Raw genomic sequence first — 16,820 nt, 5'->3', positions numbered from 1 at the left:
ATTACAACAATAATGATTTGAATGAATTGAATGATACATTTAAATAACCGCTGAGTTGACCCAAAAAGATAGAGTTGTGTTGTGTAGATGATAGGAAATTCCTTCGCTTACTTTCTGTCTTTATTGTGTCACATCAAAGAGAAGTATAAAGCGAAGACAGTGAACAGTAGGAGGATAAACGTCTCCCCACTCACTTGGCTGCTCAGTTAGCTGAGTTACTGCATTTATTGTAAGCAGAATGGACATCAACGTGGGTTGATGATTGATGGATGTTAAAGACAGCACTGTTAGTCAATAATCATAATATTCTTTTCTCAGAAGGCAACTCTCAGGATGAGTCTTTATTCTGAGGATGATTGAACTGTCAGTGATTACCATAAACTTCAGTAACAGTAAATCTCTACCACAATAATGTTTGAAATGACAATTAGAGATGATGATCACTAAAATACTCATATTTTATTATGTATACAATAACTGTGTTTGCATACATAGTTATGGCCCATTTCATATACAGTAATAAAAAGAAAAATGTTTTATATGACTTACAATGCATGTGGAAGAGCATTATTCCTTAAATGACCTCTGTGTATGAAATGTGCTATATAAATAAACTTGACTTGACTTGAAATGAAATATGCATGCTCTTTACCACAGACCTGTGTCATGTACTGTATATGTAAGTGTGACTCCAGTACAGGCCTTTTAAATATGGGAATACATAGTGAAAACTGCATCTAGATATTGATCTGCATTACACCAACAATGTAACACAGTTCCTCTCAATGTGAAAAAAGAAGACTTTTAAAATCTCCTGTCTTCTCACGTTTACCATTTATGACAGAAACTATCTTCCTCAAACCTATGTCACATTAGGTCAACCAGACCAGAGCTTGTTGTGTTACACGCATCACTTTCCACCCACTCCGACGTCGTCACCCCATATATGGTAGGAGGGGGTGTTCTCGGTGGGTGTCCGTGATGCTGCTTCCTGTCTCCATTGCATATCAGAAATTCCCCTTTGCCAGCCCACAGCAGTTTTGAGAGTTGCTGTAGGCTGTTTCAGTTTAGTCAGTCTGCCTCTGCTCTAGTGGATGGATGCTACTAGCGTGTGTTGCGACTTTGCCTAGAATCTCATAGGATAAAGAGTAAAAACAACTAGATGTATTCCACAGGTAAGAATCATGTTACATTGTTACTATGTTACATAGTTGCAGCCTATTCTGTCTGTTGCATTGGATGTAACAACTAGTTTGTTTATGATTGTGTGTTGATAAAGCTAGATTTAGATCTATGATGGTAAAGCTATATCTTAACCTGAGTTTGTTTTGAAATGTTGATTGATCTGATCATATCAAGACTTGATTACTTTTCTTTTAATACTGTACATGTTTTAGAGGTAGAATGTATGCATCATGACGGGTTGCATGTAGTTTCTAAAGAAAGCTTTTTTTAATATTGTATTGTTAAAGATATTTACTCGACATGTAAAGGTTTAATGCAGATGACATCTCTTACAGTGGTATCCTAAGCATTCCAAAGAACCTGTATTTGTTGCCGTCTGAAGATTTACCCATGAAGGTGTTGAGCAATCACGTGGTAAGTTCACACTTATAATCTATCTTCCCTTCCTATTGTCTTATGATTCCATCAAGTAATTTAATTATCACTTTTCATAGTGTTTTTTTTTTTGACAAGATATCCATTCTGACAATTGCGATGTTTGTCTCCCACAGTCTAAAAGTCTTTCTGAGGGTGGCATGGACTCATTCATCATGTTGCCTTCAACAGTAAGTATTTTATTTTATTGTTGAGCCCCATCATGCAGACACCCCTCAAGAGTTTCTGGAGAGGCTTTCAATCTTACTTTACGATCAATGACAGATAAACTCAAACATTATTGAGACCAAATTCCAGTTACTGTACTATCAATGTGTTGTGTAGATGCTAAAGCCTTGTTTTGAAAGATATGGAAACTATTTATACCACCATAGTTATTATGAACTGATGCAGTTAATCAATTTCAGGGTAGGGCCACTGTTGGCATCTTGTCAGGTCACCACATCAAAATGCTCTTGTCTTTCCCAGGGAGATGTGACCGAACACGTGTTCCTTGTACAGTCAAGCAAAACAACTCCTGGAAACACTTCTCCTACTGGTAAGAACAATGAAAGTCTTTGAAGTCTTTTAGGTGAAGGCCAGTGCTGATTACATTTTAATATATGCAGCATTATGTATAGCTAATCATTGCTAGTTCTCACACTTTGATTTCTATAGAAAATATAATGACCTCAGTCTCTTTCCCTTATACAGAAAATATCAATCAAAAGCGATGGCGGAATGTGTTCAGGAGGATTCAGAAGAAACCCAAGTCATCTTTGTTTGGACAGCCTCTTTCCCATGTCTTTCTTGATGAAATTACACTTCCAAAGCCTATAACAGTAAGTTTGTTTTGCTTTTCTCTATCTCCCAGCATTTTACACACAGACACGCATGCGCGCACACACACACACACACACACACACACACACACACAATTTATTAGGCATCACTGTACCCTACTGTTCTTTGTAATAAGAGGTCATTGTGTCTGGTGTTTTTTTGCAGGAGATCCTGGTGCTTCTGTGTAAGAATGGACCATGCATAGAGGGAGTCTTCAGGAGAGCAGGGAATGCCCGCATCATAAGGGAGACCAAGGAGAAGCTGAACACTGGAGTAGAAGTGGACTTTAGTGACATGTCAGTGTTGCTGCTGGCTGCCCTTTTCAAGGTAAGAGAAAGAAAAGACACATGGCTCTCTTAATCATTAAGAGTCCAAGTAGCAATAGCTCAAAGGCTAATTTGCTCACTTTGTTTCAACTGAAGGACTTTCTAAGAGAAATCCCTGGTGGTTTACTGATGGAGGAGCTATATCAATCCTGGATGACAGCAATGGCAACCGACGGTATTGATGAGAGATGCAGAGCGCTGAAAAAGTAAGTAATTGCCAATAATAAGAGCATAGTAATATTTGAGTCATTGACCATTTACCACAGGCCTGTTATGAGAGAATATTAAGTTTTAATCGTTTGATTTTCCAGGGTTATTGAAGAGCTACCAGAACAGAACATTGTCCTTCTGAAGCACCTAGTCTTCATGCTTGATCACATAAGCCAGAATGCAGAACAAAACAAAATGAACCCCAGGAATTTAGCTGTCTGCATTGCGCCCAACCTTCTCCAAATTCACCAGGTTGAAGCAGTTGAAAAGGTGAGTCATTTATTTTTCTCCCGTGCACTTGGGTTTTAACAGAGTTAGAGAAGAGATGAGGTCTGACTACATGGGGAAATTTTGAACGTGAAACCAAAACAATTACTCTCCTGCACTCATACTGATGTATTTTCAGCACGTAGCTTTAGATCTGAACAGAAATAGCTCAAATTTTCTAAGAAGTGGAAACAATAATTCCCCACTCTGTTCCTTATGAAAAACATGATTTTCATATTGTTTAATAAAGCCGTGTTTTGTTTTTTTAGGTCACAGACCTCACAGAGTTTCTCATTGACAATTACCATGAAGTGTTTGGTGAGAGGATTCAGTACCTTCTTGGTGATTCAGATGAGGAAGAACTAAATGACTCCCAAGGTAATGGAAATTATATGAAATAACCAGTGCCTAAAACAAATATTATGATTTAAATACTTGAAACAAAAGCGTCATCTGTGAACTGTCACATGGTCACACCTCTGATTCCTAATTACACTTTTTTGCACCACTTAGATTCCCTGTGTCCACACGACTCTGCTTATGAAACTGATGCTGATGGAGAAAAGGGCAGCTGTGTTCACCTGGTGTCCTCTGCTGACGGAAAATTACAATACAGTCTGATCTCAGGAACCTCCACCCCAGCAAAGGAAACTTTCAACACCTTCACAAAGCCCTTCATCCGGAGAAGCTCAGAGCCAGCCATCACACTCCCCCAGAGTGTGAGAATCCAGCCCACTCTCACCAGAAGTCACACCGACTTTCTGCTGAAGACAGAGGGCGACAGATGCCACTGTCAGAGCATGCTGTTGAGGAAGCAGATCTCAAATGAGTGCATCGTAGAGAAGGGCTGGAGATCACTGGACTGCAGCCTGGCACATGGACAGCACCGCGTCCACTTTGCATCCGGAGGCTGCCATTGCTCTTCCTCCTGCTCCCTGGAAAGTGCCTTCTCCAGCACGTCCGAGAGCTCCATCTTCGCCAGCTCACCCCCAGTCTCACCATCCTGTCAGAGGAGGAGCCTCCCGTGTGCACTAGCCCCTGTCCCTGTCCCTTCCTCCAGCCAACCCCAGGAGCATCCAGAACGTCGGGAGCCCACCCTCCAGAGGCGTTCCCAGTCACTGCGCTACGCAGCCACCCACAACCGCACCGCCCTGAGGAGGGGAGGCTCCAGCCGCTTGGCAAGAGACAGGAAGACCTCGCTCCAGACTAGCGCCCTCCCAGAGGACACTGAGGTCTTGTGCAGGCCACTGGCTCTCTCCAGCGCTGAAGTGTTCCAACAGGTGGACAGCAGGATTCCCAGCCCGCCACCCTCCTACCAAGAGGCAACCCAGAGCACTTCTCCTGCATGCCACTCAATGACAGTACAGGAAGCGTGGTGTCAGAAACACCCAGGCCTCAATACACACCCCACAGACCAATCACACACCCTCCACAAAGACACTCTCGCAAATAATGTTACAAATGGACCTGACAGACCCCTACCTGCTATGCCTGTGGCTGTGTGTCGGACAAGGTCCATATCAGAGTCTGTTTACAAAGCTCCAGCAAAGCGGGTGGTGCGCAGATGTAGCCAGCCTGTGTTTGAGGAACTGATACATGCACGAGAATCATACGTGTGAGATGGTTCACCTTCACACAAAGACTATGACCACCTGTAAATGAAAGGACTGTATTAAAATGCTGCCTGCATTACTGTATACCCAGCATCTAATGAGTGACCAAAATGCTATGCATTAAAATGTATATATCATGATGTAACAATGAAAATACTCATGACATTAAACATCTCAAGATATTAAACTTGATTTACTTACATTTACATATAAAAGTGCTTCATTTGTTCTTTCATCCTCTAATCAACAGCCCAAATGTTTAGCAAAAGTTTACATATTTACAGTAGCCTTTTAAGTGACAGTAGAGTTCATGTAGGTAGGTAGATAAGTGAACCGAGATAGGCCTACTGTCTAAAATAATATCTTAACACTCTACCGAATGCAATAAAGAAAGGCATGCAGTACAGCCATAACCTTCAATTAGGCCTTAATGAGTCATATTGAAACGTGTAGGTTGCTGGGACTGTACCATCACGTGTGTGTGGCTTTTCACTTTTACTGAGGTCTGAGATGACACACAGACCTACAATATGGCCAGTCTGACTAGGAAACCAATCCGTTTTTATGAGGTGGTCTCGGATCCCGTCTCTCACACTAGGCTACTGATTTCTGAACTATGGACATAAATCAGATTATAATATGAAATAGCCTACCCAAAGGTGGACAATAATGTAAATCACAAAGGCGAAACACGTTTTAGAGCATTCTATCGAAGATGAAACACGCCTTGTCGGAGCTCCCTTTTTACGCAGTGTCCATATATAGCTGAATCATGGGTTAATACATTGCGAAGTTGGACCTAGGCTATCCGTGGCGCTTGCTTTGGTTGTTCAAAGGTCATACCTCTCAAGGTGCTGAGGTGGGTAATTGCTCAAAAAGGGTGGAGACAAGGGACTTGAGAGGCTTAAAGTTTAAGTGCTTTTTAACTTATCGTGGCCATCATCAGGGTGAGGCTTAGACACAGCGTATCAAAAATGAGTCAGACATGAACGTCGACTCGACTACTTCTCGCAGCCTCGCTGAGCCAACCACTCCACACTAGGTACCCTCGGCGCTTGGGGCGCCCACCGGTCACAACAAGGGACTGACTTCACAAGTACTGAATTAAGCTCTGAGCCTCTAAAGTTGAACAAAATGCCTCGACCGGTAAGTTTTTTAGCCTACAGCATAGTAAGATTTTGCATACTGAATTTCTTGTCGATATCCCAGCCTAATGTAGGCTATATCACGAAGGTATAGCACATGTTATCGTCTGCATTTGCTGTGTGAGTTAAGGTTTACAGTATAAGAAAATGTGAGCTGTCCTCCAGTATAATGCATGAATAATCCTTAGACGTAAACTTATGAAAACTCCGCCAGATTTATACCATCAGGATTTATTGATGATTTAGTTGTTGGCAATTGCTCACATTGCAGTTGGGTACAATAGTTAGGTAAGTGTTTTAGGTAGCCTAAACAGCACAACTGAGGTGGAATTGATCAGTGTCTTGATTAAATCCGAAATGTGAAAAGATGAGATAATGAGACGGTCAATTGTAGTTTGACTCTCAGTTTCAGAGTCTGAAAGAGGAGAGTTGGCTAGAGATTGATTTTTGTATTGGTGATCTAATCACTCTTCAGTTTGTGTTACATCTGTCCTTTCTCAACAATGGTCCACAACCATTTTCTCTTTTGCGTATTTTCTCATGTATCCATGTATCCATTATTTTGGGTGGCATTATTTTAAAGGGATTTTGGCAAGGTATAGGCCTATTTGGGGAGAGATTTGGGCCTTATAGTTTCTTAATGATTCAGGGCTACTGTACATTTTGCACATACAGTGTGTACTTTTTGACCCTGAGTTGTAAAAAAAACAAGATAAAGCGAGCTTTATGACTATATAACTATCAGTATCAGCAGTGTTCCTATGGCAGCACAGTGTTGAATGGGGGGGGGGGGGTTAAACCTAGTTAAACATAAAATTGCATTGTCTTTTCTAAACAGTAAAGGAGGAGAACTTGACTGAAAAATTCCACAGCTCTTAACTGGCGGTGTGATATTCAGCATGCTTCACTTCCCCTCAAAACTATTCATTAACTTGGCTGAGGTCAGCTATGGAGAGCTCCACTCAAGTTGCTGGCACGGAGTGCTGCGATTGGCCACATACCTTGATTGTCTCTAAGTGTCCTTGAGACACAAGGGGCATGTTTCTGAGCTGGGTTTGTCAATGATGTCATAATCCCTTATCATCAACCCAAATTTGTAGAGATCTTATCATACTTTTATACACTTGAAATTAATGGGGAAACACCCCCCTCTTCATTAGCCAATAACTTTATAGTAAACCTCAAGGGCATTAATAAATCAACATGAGCTGAAGTAGTGTTGGATCATTTACAAAAGGTAGCTGAGATGGAGGAAAAAACACTTTTGCTGTTTTCATGCACAGTGACATGTCACTGTTGCCCATTAGCTGTGTGTTGGTCACTTGATGTTAGAGATATGACCTGAAGCCATATTTTAGCCAGGGAAACAAAAGGGTCTGTGTGCTGAGCGAACTTATTGCTATGGGAATGGCTTGAAAGAAGGAATACCCATCAGGATTTGTTCAGGAACACACAATTCTCCCTCCCTGAAGGAGAAATCTGCCCCTCGGGGGTCAAGCTGACATATGACGCAGTTTCTGTGATATTCTTTGCTTTAAGATAAAGGTTTTTTTTCCATTTGTGATAAGTAGTTGGTTGCCATGGGTGGAGCAACAATATGAGGGGGGGAGTAGTCTTTGAGTTATCTCCATGGAAATAAATAGTGTAGAGAAGCAGGGCTCTGTCAGAACGTAGTCTAGTACTTTTCTTTTTACCTCTTTTGAAGACAAATGTTTATCATTTTCACTCATTTTTTTTATTTACAGTCTGTCAACTTTTCATTTCCATTCTGACACGCTTTTCCCTCTTTGCAGCTCAGACATTGTAAGTCACACTTCACAAGGGGCATAGTCAGAGCACACATGAAAAAGTCATGTTTAATTTGCCTTGTTCAAGCTCACGTGTTTTTTTTTTACAACACAAGACCTGGGGTTTGAAAAGGAGTTGTGTAACCACAGCAATTAAGTGTCAAGGTGAATAGACTCTTATGTGCAAAAAGTGCTGAGTGAAAAGTGGATATGAAAAGGAAAATGCTCTCAAAACTGTATCAGTATAGGCTATACATAATCATATTTTCAAATTGTACAGATTCAGGTAGCCTACTAGCCCTGTAGATAGACTAGCAACCCATTAAGCAGTTCACTTAAAGTTCCTCCGCCTTTAGTCAGTCCTATAGCTATGGCTTGATCTTCCAGTCATGTATAGTTTGCCATAACCTCAGATCAGTTGAAATGACGGTAAAGCTGGATAAATGTGATCCATATGTGGTCATGTGCTTCATAGTAAACACAAGTCTCTAATTTAAGATCCTTCCACCGCCTTCCATCTAATGTCAGTGGATATGTTTGCTCTATGCAGGTCAATGTCCGCGTCACTACAATGGACGCTGAGCTGGAGTTTGCCATCCAGTCATCCACGACAGGCAAACAGCTTTTTGACCAGGTAAAGACAGATTCAGATATATTCACATTCACATGAAAACCATGGCTATGATATCATGATGTGATTTTTTCTCTAATTACAACACACCTATTATGACACACCTTATAACTTATTCCCTGTTATATATAGTTCTTAAAGTATATTATTTTTCTTGTTTGTTAAGCAATTCTATTATGTTTATATTCTTGTCTTTTCTTAGTCATAGTCAATATTTAATAACAAGCAAAGTTATTGCACTGTTCAATCCCTGCACTGTTCACTTTTGCACTACCACCATTGCGCACATTCTACCATAGCACCTTATCATGGTCAATGCATCACATGGTCAGTCCATACCAGACCTTTGTAATCATTACACATGCTCTTTAATTTTTTGTGAGTGATTTTTATGCATGTGAGATATATGTGTGTGTGTTTGATGTGTAATGGTTGTATAAGATATTGGATGCCTAAAATTTCCTTGGGATGAATAACGTATCTATCTATCTATCTATCTATCTATCTATCTATAACACCACTGATCACAATCTCATTAAAATATGCTGTGCAAACACATGGTTCACAACAAGTACTCACCACAAGCTCTCTCCAGAAATTACCTTGATTCAGTTTGGAATGCAGCATATTACCACATTGTACATTGTGGCATGCTGTGTATTGAAGAGTGTTTTTTTATTAGTCTTTGAGTGTGCCAGCACATTACTGCACATGGCACACTAATAAACATAGAACACCAGGAATGATGAACACTGACAAGATATTTCAAAATTGTCCCACACCCTTGCTAGCCACACCACTCTGAAGGTACCTTTGACCCTCAAGATTATTACGTTACAAGTCCCTCATGGTAGGCATGCAGAATAAAGGACAAACTATGAGCATATATATTGTATACTGATTTGTCACTGACATGTTCAAATACAAAATAAAACAACCAGGTGATGTACATGCGAACCAACAATCTATAAAACTGGAAATGTTCCTCTGAGCATCTTTAATTAAAATCTTTATATGGTAATTTTGTGATATGACGAGCAGATAAAAGTCCACTTTAAAGCCTCCTAAAATGGCATGATTATTATGATGTCAATTGGGTGTATTGCAGGAACTAGTAGGGGGCCCACCCACTCCATGCCTTTTTCTCTGATAAACCAGAGGGTGGTGGTTGTAGTTAGGTAGTTAACTGTCCTGATAAACAATGACGATGTTCTGAAATGACTCACCTTGAATTGATCGTTCTGCTAAAAATACATGCATGTTTGTCAATTGTGTGTAACTTGTGTTATAAAAGTGTCGTAGGTTATCAGAGTGTGCCTTATGTTTGACAGGTGATCAAGACGGTGGGTGTACGTGAGGTGTGGTACTTCGGGCTTCAGTATGTAGACAACAAAGGTGTCCTTTCATGGCTGAAACTCGACAAGAAGGTAGATTGCTCACGTGTCTGCCATTTTACCTTTCACAACCATGAACACTCTCTTAATGGAGGTTAACATTCTCTGATTATCCTGTGAAAGATTGTAATTATTATTTCTGTTTATTGTCATCGCAGAGAGAAACAGTGAAGCTGTTGTCAGTTGTAAAAATAATAATTTACACAATGTGTTTGATTAGCATTCTATCAGCAGAATTACCATGTATGAGTTCACTTCCTATCTGACTGACAGACTCCATTTCTTGTACAAATAGTATGACCAATTAAAGTATGACACAGAGATGCAGATTACTTAGACTGAGAGTGCAAATGGTCAAGCTTAGTACTGTAATTCCTAGTCTAATCGAATCACTTGCACTAGTACACTGTTTTGACATGCAAACAACTCTCTCTCTCTCTCTCCCCTCTCTCTCTCTCTCTCTCTCTCTATCTCTGTCTCCCTCTATCTGTCCATCTCTTTCTCTCTCTGCCTATCTCACTCTCTGCACCTGCTCACTCACTTCTGTCTCCCCTTCTCTCATGTCCAACTTCAGGTGATGTCTCAAGACATGAAGAAGGAGGTTCCTTTGCAGTTCAAGTTCCGCGGCAAGTTCTACCCCGAGGATGTGTCCGAGGAGCTGATTCAGGACATCACACAGAAGCAGTTCTTCCTGCAAGTGAAGGACGCCATCCTGAGCGACGACGTCTACTGCCCACCAGAGTCCGCGGTGCTGCTGGCGTCCTATGCCGTGCAGGCCAAGTTTGGGGATTTCAACAAGGAGGTGCACAAGTCTGGCTACCTGTCAGCCGAACGCCTGCTGCCACAGAGGTTTGTGGATCTTTTAGGTTATGGTGAAGCTGGTGAATGTGGTTTAAACATTCACATATAAGTCAGTGTGTGAAGGGGGTTAAAGGAAAACTCATCTCAGCATTTTCATCTCAGCTCTAGCTGTCGGGTGCAGGTAGCACCGATTTCTTTCCTTCGTTTTTTTTCCTGTACTGACAGTACTCCTCGAGACCTCGAGAAACAGAGATCTATGTGTAAAATTGCCAGAGTTCTCCTTTAAGTTGGGTCAGTTTTGAGTTTGAATTTTAATGGCTGTGGTGTATATTTTGGTGAACTGCAGCAGAACAAGCAGTTGTAAAAAGTTGTGTTTGGTCCGCAGAGTTCTGGATCAGCACAAGCTCTCCAAAGAACAGTGGCAGGAGAGGATTCAGGTCTGGCACGAGGAACACAGAGGGATGGTGAAGTGAGTAATTTTCTCACACACCTGCACAAACACATGTACACACACACACACATGTACACACACACATGCACACACACACATGCACACACACCCACACACACACACACACACACACACACATGCACACATGCACACACACACATGCACACACACACACATGCACACACACACACACACACACACACACACACACATGCACACATGTACACACACACATGCACACACACACACATGCACACACACACACACACACACACACACACACACACACACACACACACACATGAAAACGCAAACACCTTTGTTATTGGTGAGCTCAAGCTGTAGGTGTGTCATGTTTACCCACGCTTATAACCACTTTTGTTACACATTGCCACAATCTGTTTTTGTAGAATCTGAATCTGTTGGTAGAATCTGTTCTTGTGCATTTGCCAACTAACCATTTTTTATTTATTTTTCCAGAGAGGACTCCATGATTGAGTATCTGAAGATTGCTCAGGATCTGGAGATGTATGGTGTCAATTACTTTGACATCAAGAACAAAAAAGGCACAGACCTCTGGCTAGGAGTGGATGCATTGGGCCTGAACATCTATGAAAAAGATGACAGGTAACACCGTTTATAAGTAGGAATCAGCATCAGGCGAACCCCAATATCCTTCTCTCAGCAGAGGTCAAGCTTATCAGGGTCAGTGTGCCAGCAGTTACTCCAGCCGTGTCAATGACCCCTTGTGTCAGTCTCGTCCTCAACTTACTGAACAAACATGTCCGCATGGTCATTTGTTTTGGAGAGGTCATCAACCTCAGTCCCATCATAACCAGCTTGTACTAACACAGTAGTAGAGTGATGATGATTTACCACAATGGGAAAATGTGGGGTATCCAATGTACTTTGTTGGCTAATTTCCTTATTACTAATCACTCTCTCTCTCTCTCTCTCTCTCTCTCTCTCTGTGTGTGTGTGTGTGTGTGTGTGTGTGTGTGTGTGTGTGTGTGTGTGTGTGGTCATGTGCATATGTACTTGCCAAACTGTCCTACCATTTAGACTTACACCAAAGATTGGATTTCCCTGGAGTGAAATTAGGAACATTTCTTTCAATGACAAGAAGTTCATCATCAAGCCCATAGACAAGAAGTCCCCAGTAAGTTATGAGCAAGCTTACATTGTATACTACAATCTGAGGGTATCTTTGTGATCCTGATATATCTAAAGGCTGTTTATGTTCAAAACATACACTGTAGGCAGGGACTTTGTCATAGACACCATCAAAGCGTATAGCCTAAATACTATCCCATGACTGAGTTTGAATGGCTTCTTTAATTGGCACATTGTGTTTTTCTTTGATAGACTATACAACTGTTCCATGGAAGATCATCTATCATAAGATCATCTAAGATTGCGCAATTTGTCTAATATTGTAACTATTCTCTACCAGGACTTTGTGTTCTATGCCACACGCCTGCGTGTCAACAAGCGGATCCTCCAGCTGTGCATAGGAAACCATGAGCTGTACATGCAGCGCCGAAAGCCGGACACCATCGAGGTCCAGCAGATGAAGGCCCAGGCCCGCGAGGAGAAGCACCAGAGGCAGATGGAGAGGTGAAGAAAGAACACTAACAATCAAGAAAACAAATAAACAAACAAAATACAACACACAAACAGATATAGGCAGGCAGACAGACAGACAGCACCAGAGGAAGATGTAGAGATGAAGAAAAAACACAAATAAACAACAAGCAAACAAATAAACAAACAAAATACAACACACAAACAGATATAGGCAGGCGGACAACTGAAAGCTGATGTGTGTGGGTGTATGTAGGGTGCCAGTGACAGATTTGGTTGTTATGTGTCACCTTCGTCAGGGCCCAGCTGGAGAGCGAGAAGAAAAAGAGGGAGGCGATGGAGAAGGAGAAGGAGCAGATGGAGCGCGAGAAACTGGAGCTGATGACCAGGCTCAAACTGTTTGAGGAGCAAACCCTGAAGGCCGAGAGAGGTCAGAAGGGGTCCAGACGAACGATAGTTGATGATTGACAAAGATATTGAATTGTACCCAGTGATTGATTAAATTAATTTCAGACATTGAGAAAAAAAAATACAAAATACATGTTTCACCCACACAGGCACATACACAAAATACACATTTCTTGTATGACACTTATGACCTTTTTCTTGAAATTGTTTTTTCATATAACACCATTTTAAATCCATCTAAAATGAAGCTTAGATTGCTAGATAGTCACAAGGGCTGTTTATATGTTATGAACTAACTCATTATTTATAGTTTGATGTCACAGCATAATATGATAAAGTGAGGTGAATGTTAAAATTGGTCTGCATTACCGGAGACTTTGGCCTGCGTTACTCACCGAGGTTGCACGCTGCCCCCTGCTGACCATGTATTGCTACTGTCCAGATCTGAAGGATCAGCTGGACCGGGCCATGCGTCTGGAAGTGGAGCGCCGGCAGGCGGAAGAGGAAGCGGCTCGGTTGGAGGCTGAGCGGCAGGTGGCCTTGCAGGCCAAAGAAGAGCTGGCCAGACAGGCCGAGGACCAGATGAAGACCCAGGAGCACCTGGTGAGACTCAAAGCAGTGTGGCATAGTGTAGTGTAGTGTGGTGAAATCCTGTCTCTGAAAATATATGAATTAAGTATAATTCTGTGATTTTTTTCCCCTTTCAAAATAATTATTTACCAACTCATTATTATTTAGAATTATTTACATTTTTTTTTTTCATTTTGTAGTCTGCAGAGCTGATGGAATATAGTGCTAAAATAGCCTTGCTGGAGGAGATCAAGAGACAAAAGGAAGAGGAGGCCGACTCATGGCAAGTCCGGGTGAGTTGAACACAGTGACACCAAACAAATATTTACATTTAAATTTAGTCATTTACAGCATCTACAAGAACACACAGTAACAATTCCTTATTTGTTAGTTTTCCTTACCTTCCTCCTTTGTAAATGGGAAGTAGACAAGACAGGGTGGAAGGATAATGGAGGATAGACCTATAAAATTATGACAAATAGTGTGGGCTTGCTGAAATTATTTCCACGGCATTAGCTGAAGGATGGAGGAAACATTTAAATGAGAAATTCTGTTAGAGAGTACAGTGTTTCCCATAGAATTGAATTCTATTTGTGGTGGTAGGTGACGGGGGTGTTCACAGTTTTGAACAAATTTGCTCAACATGGTTATGATGCTAACGGATTTAATCACGATTTAGTCAGTCGTCTTCTATGCCAACAACAATCCTTGCAGGATTTATAATGTTTTCTTTAAACGTGCATGCAGGTTTGTTGAGGGACAGAGACACAAGGAGAGGCTGTGCAAAGGTGCACATAGCTCCACAATGAAAGGATTTCATCCAATTTAAGTAGTACAACATAGAACATCATTGTGTGACAGTCTGTGTTGATATTGTGGTGGGCCGCCACAAATAAGTCAATGTATGGAAAACACTGGAGTATATGAAGCAAATGTAGCCATAGCATAGTAATTACAAGCTGAAACATCCGTGAGAAAACTCTATACAAGTTGATCCAACCTCCCTCCCTTTCTCCCCGTTGGGCTCAGGCCAGGGAGGCGCAGGATGACCTGGTGAAGACTCGTGAGGAGCTCCAGATGGTGATGACCACCCCTGTGGCGGTGCCCATGGCGGCCCCAGCACTAGAGGAGGAGCCTCTGGTGAATCATGAGAACCACCATGATCCCGAGGAGCACGAGGACAGCAACAGCACCGACAGTGCCGAGCTGCAGGTGGACGGCATCGAGGACCACCGCAACGAGGAGGATCGCCTCACCGAGGCCGAGAAGAACCAGCGCGTGCAGCAGCAACTCATGGTGAGACGTGGTCACCCGCTCCTGTGACTAACCTCTCCCCCCCCCCCACACACACACGCACACACCAAATAACTCCTGTATGTGCATGTGTTTAAAAAATGTACACACATACATGAAAGCTCAGTGATGCAGCTGTACCTTTCAGCTGCATAAACAAATATGCGCCTTCCTAAGGCTTTTCCAGTGGCACAGAAAACAACATTGAGTTAATTGTTACTTGGGGACCAACAAAAGCCATAATGATAAAAAAAAGGTTTAAAGTCGACATTTTGTAGAATGTTATGCTAAAGTCCAGTTAATTTTCATTTCAAAGTATCTGCGTTAGTTTTGAACGTTTCAACCAGAAACGGTTCTCAAACCACCAAGTTCCATGTTTGGCCACATTTTATGCCAAAACATTTCCAGACAGCACACCTATACTATGCTTTATTCTATAGGATGATTTTCCATTCCCGTTTTCCAGAGTACTTCTCTCTTCCTGTCTTTGTCCATTGAAAGTAAATGTTAGGCAAAACTCATGCCAAATCTCCCATTCTATTTCCACAGGCTCTCAGCTCTGAGCTGGCTGCAGCCCGTGATGACACCATGGCTACCGCCAATGACATGCTGCACACGGAGAATGTGCGTGCCGGCCGAGACAAATACAAGACCCTGCGTCAGATCCGCATGGGCAACACCAAGCAGAGGATAGATGAGTTTGAGGCACTGTAAGGTAGTGTTGTGATAGTAGCCTGTTGGCTAGCAAGGTCTTTTAGGAAGATCCATCACAGCACCCACACAGTTATCTGCTCCTTCCTCCACACAAACAAACAGAACAGTAGGCCTACCCCCATCTCACAAGTTAAGTTATGGTGTTAGGGAGTCAGATATTTGTGGTTGTGTATTCACTCTAGAAGAGATTCTTTCATTTAACTGAGTTCTGTATTTTTTTGAAAAATCATTGCCAAATCTTTGTATTTTACTTTTTGTTTTCATTTGTAAACAATTGTCAATCAAAGCCTGAGTTAACTTAAACCGTTAAACCATGAAGACTGATACATGTCTTCAGAATAAAAGAGCAAAGGACAAAAAAGAATGGCTTTAATGGAAGTCATAAAACTGGAAACAGCAGTCACACTAAACTCTTGGTGTTGCAGTTACAGAACACAATATCATTTATGTCTTGATTTGAAGGGTACTCTATTCCAGTTTTGTGAATATGTGGCCACTTTCCATACATTATGTAAAGGTTTACTGACTTACCAGACTGACTCTATTTGTTGACTATATTTGGTCACATCTGTACCACGAGTATCTGAAATCCCTTTAACACAAAGTTCTTTTTTTTTGGTGTTTGGTATCATTTCAGCTATCCTTCGATTAATATTGACATAATCTACATTTAACATTACTTGATTATATATAATCCTTAATTGAGGTAAATGCCAAAGATACATCATACCAAAGATCGTCTAGACTATTCATTTTATATTTCTACCATCTTGCAAGGGTCTGTCTTTGATTTATTGATATTTCCAACATGTAATAAGACTCTGGTATTGTAGCTGCTACAAGGACAGCCTTTGCTTATCTGTGATAAAAGAAGTACCATTATCCTCATGTGAAGTGTCACTTATATTTAAACAATGCCAACATAACACTGGTCTGATGTCAATAAATATAGTGTGAATGGGCTTTTTCTTTTGCAGTGAAGTTATAGAACAAAATGGCTTTTGGAAAGCAGGGACTGTCTGAGTGACCTGATATTTACCAATAGACAAGAGCATTAATTATGTTGCTAGACAACAACTTATGAAGCCTGGAAACCATCTGTTTAAATAGACAGTGGCTTCTGGTCTGCATTTGAAAACTGCTCAGAGCCAGTGCAGCCACTCTGCAAGATGGACTAGGCTACA

At 41.4% G+C, this 16,820-nt stretch overlaps 2 protein-coding genes across 2 annotated transcripts; both read left to right on the top strand.

Annotated features, from left to right (window-relative positions):
* The first annotated feature begins 672 nt into the window (after positions 1-672).
* Positions 673-5,039, top strand: tagapa (T cell activation RhoGTPase activating protein a). Its single transcript, XM_042071306.1, has 10 exons — positions 673-1,175; positions 1,521-1,599; positions 1,737-1,790; positions 2,089-2,158; positions 2,314-2,441; positions 2,608-2,769; positions 2,865-2,974; positions 3,080-3,248; positions 3,515-3,623; positions 3,759-5,039. The coding sequence occupies exons 2-10, from the start codon at positions 1,576-1,578 to the stop codon at positions 4,862-4,864; spliced, it is 1,932 nt and encodes a 643-aa protein (XP_041927240.1). The 5' UTR covers positions 673-1,175; positions 1,521-1,575; the 3' UTR covers positions 4,865-5,039.
* Positions 5,040-5,737: 698 nt separating this feature from the next.
* ezra (ezrin a) lies at positions 5,738-16,598 on the top strand. Its single transcript, XM_042071308.1, has 13 exons — positions 5,738-6,004; positions 8,341-8,424; positions 9,753-9,848; positions 10,390-10,664; positions 11,002-11,085; positions 11,548-11,694; positions 12,130-12,226; positions 12,521-12,684; positions 12,951-13,081; positions 13,502-13,662; positions 13,830-13,922; positions 14,659-14,925; positions 15,472-16,598. Exons 1-13 carry the CDS (start codon positions 5,993-5,995, stop codon positions 15,634-15,636), a joined length of 1,776 nt encoding a protein of 591 aa, XP_041927242.1. The 5' UTR covers positions 5,738-5,992; the 3' UTR covers positions 15,637-16,598.
* Positions 16,599-16,820: the final 222 nt, after the last annotated feature.

This window comes from Alosa sapidissima, chromosome 19, assembly GCF_018492685.1.
Source record: "Alosa sapidissima isolate fAloSap1 chromosome 19, fAloSap1.pri, whole genome shotgun sequence".
Lineage (NCBI taxonomy): Eukaryota > Metazoa > Chordata > Actinopteri > Clupeiformes > Clupeidae > Alosa > Alosa sapidissima.
Note: the sequence above shows the minus strand (reverse complement) of the source record. Positions and strands in the feature narration are given on the sequence as shown.

Bases quoted from the DNA above. Each gene is read 5' to 3' on its own strand.
- tagapa (XM_042071306.1), top strand. From the start codon at position 1,576: ATGAAGGTGTTGAGCAATCACGTG. The intron at 2,159-2,313 runs GTAAGAACAATG...TCCCTTATACAG, and splicing joins TGGAAACACTTCTCCTACTG to AAAATATCAATCAAAAGCGA. The intron at 3,624-3,758 runs GTAATGGAAATT...TGCACCACTTAG, and splicing joins AGAACTAAATGACTCCCAAG to ATTCCCTGTGTCCACACGAC.
- ezra (XM_042071308.1), top strand. The intron at 9,849-10,389 runs GTAGATTGCTCA...GTCCAACTTCAG, and splicing joins GGCTGAAACTCGACAAGAAG to GTGATGTCTCAAGACATGAA. The intron at 14,926-15,471 runs GTGAGACGTGGT...CTATTTCCACAG, and splicing joins GCGTGCAGCAGCAACTCATG to GCTCTCAGCTCTGAGCTGGC.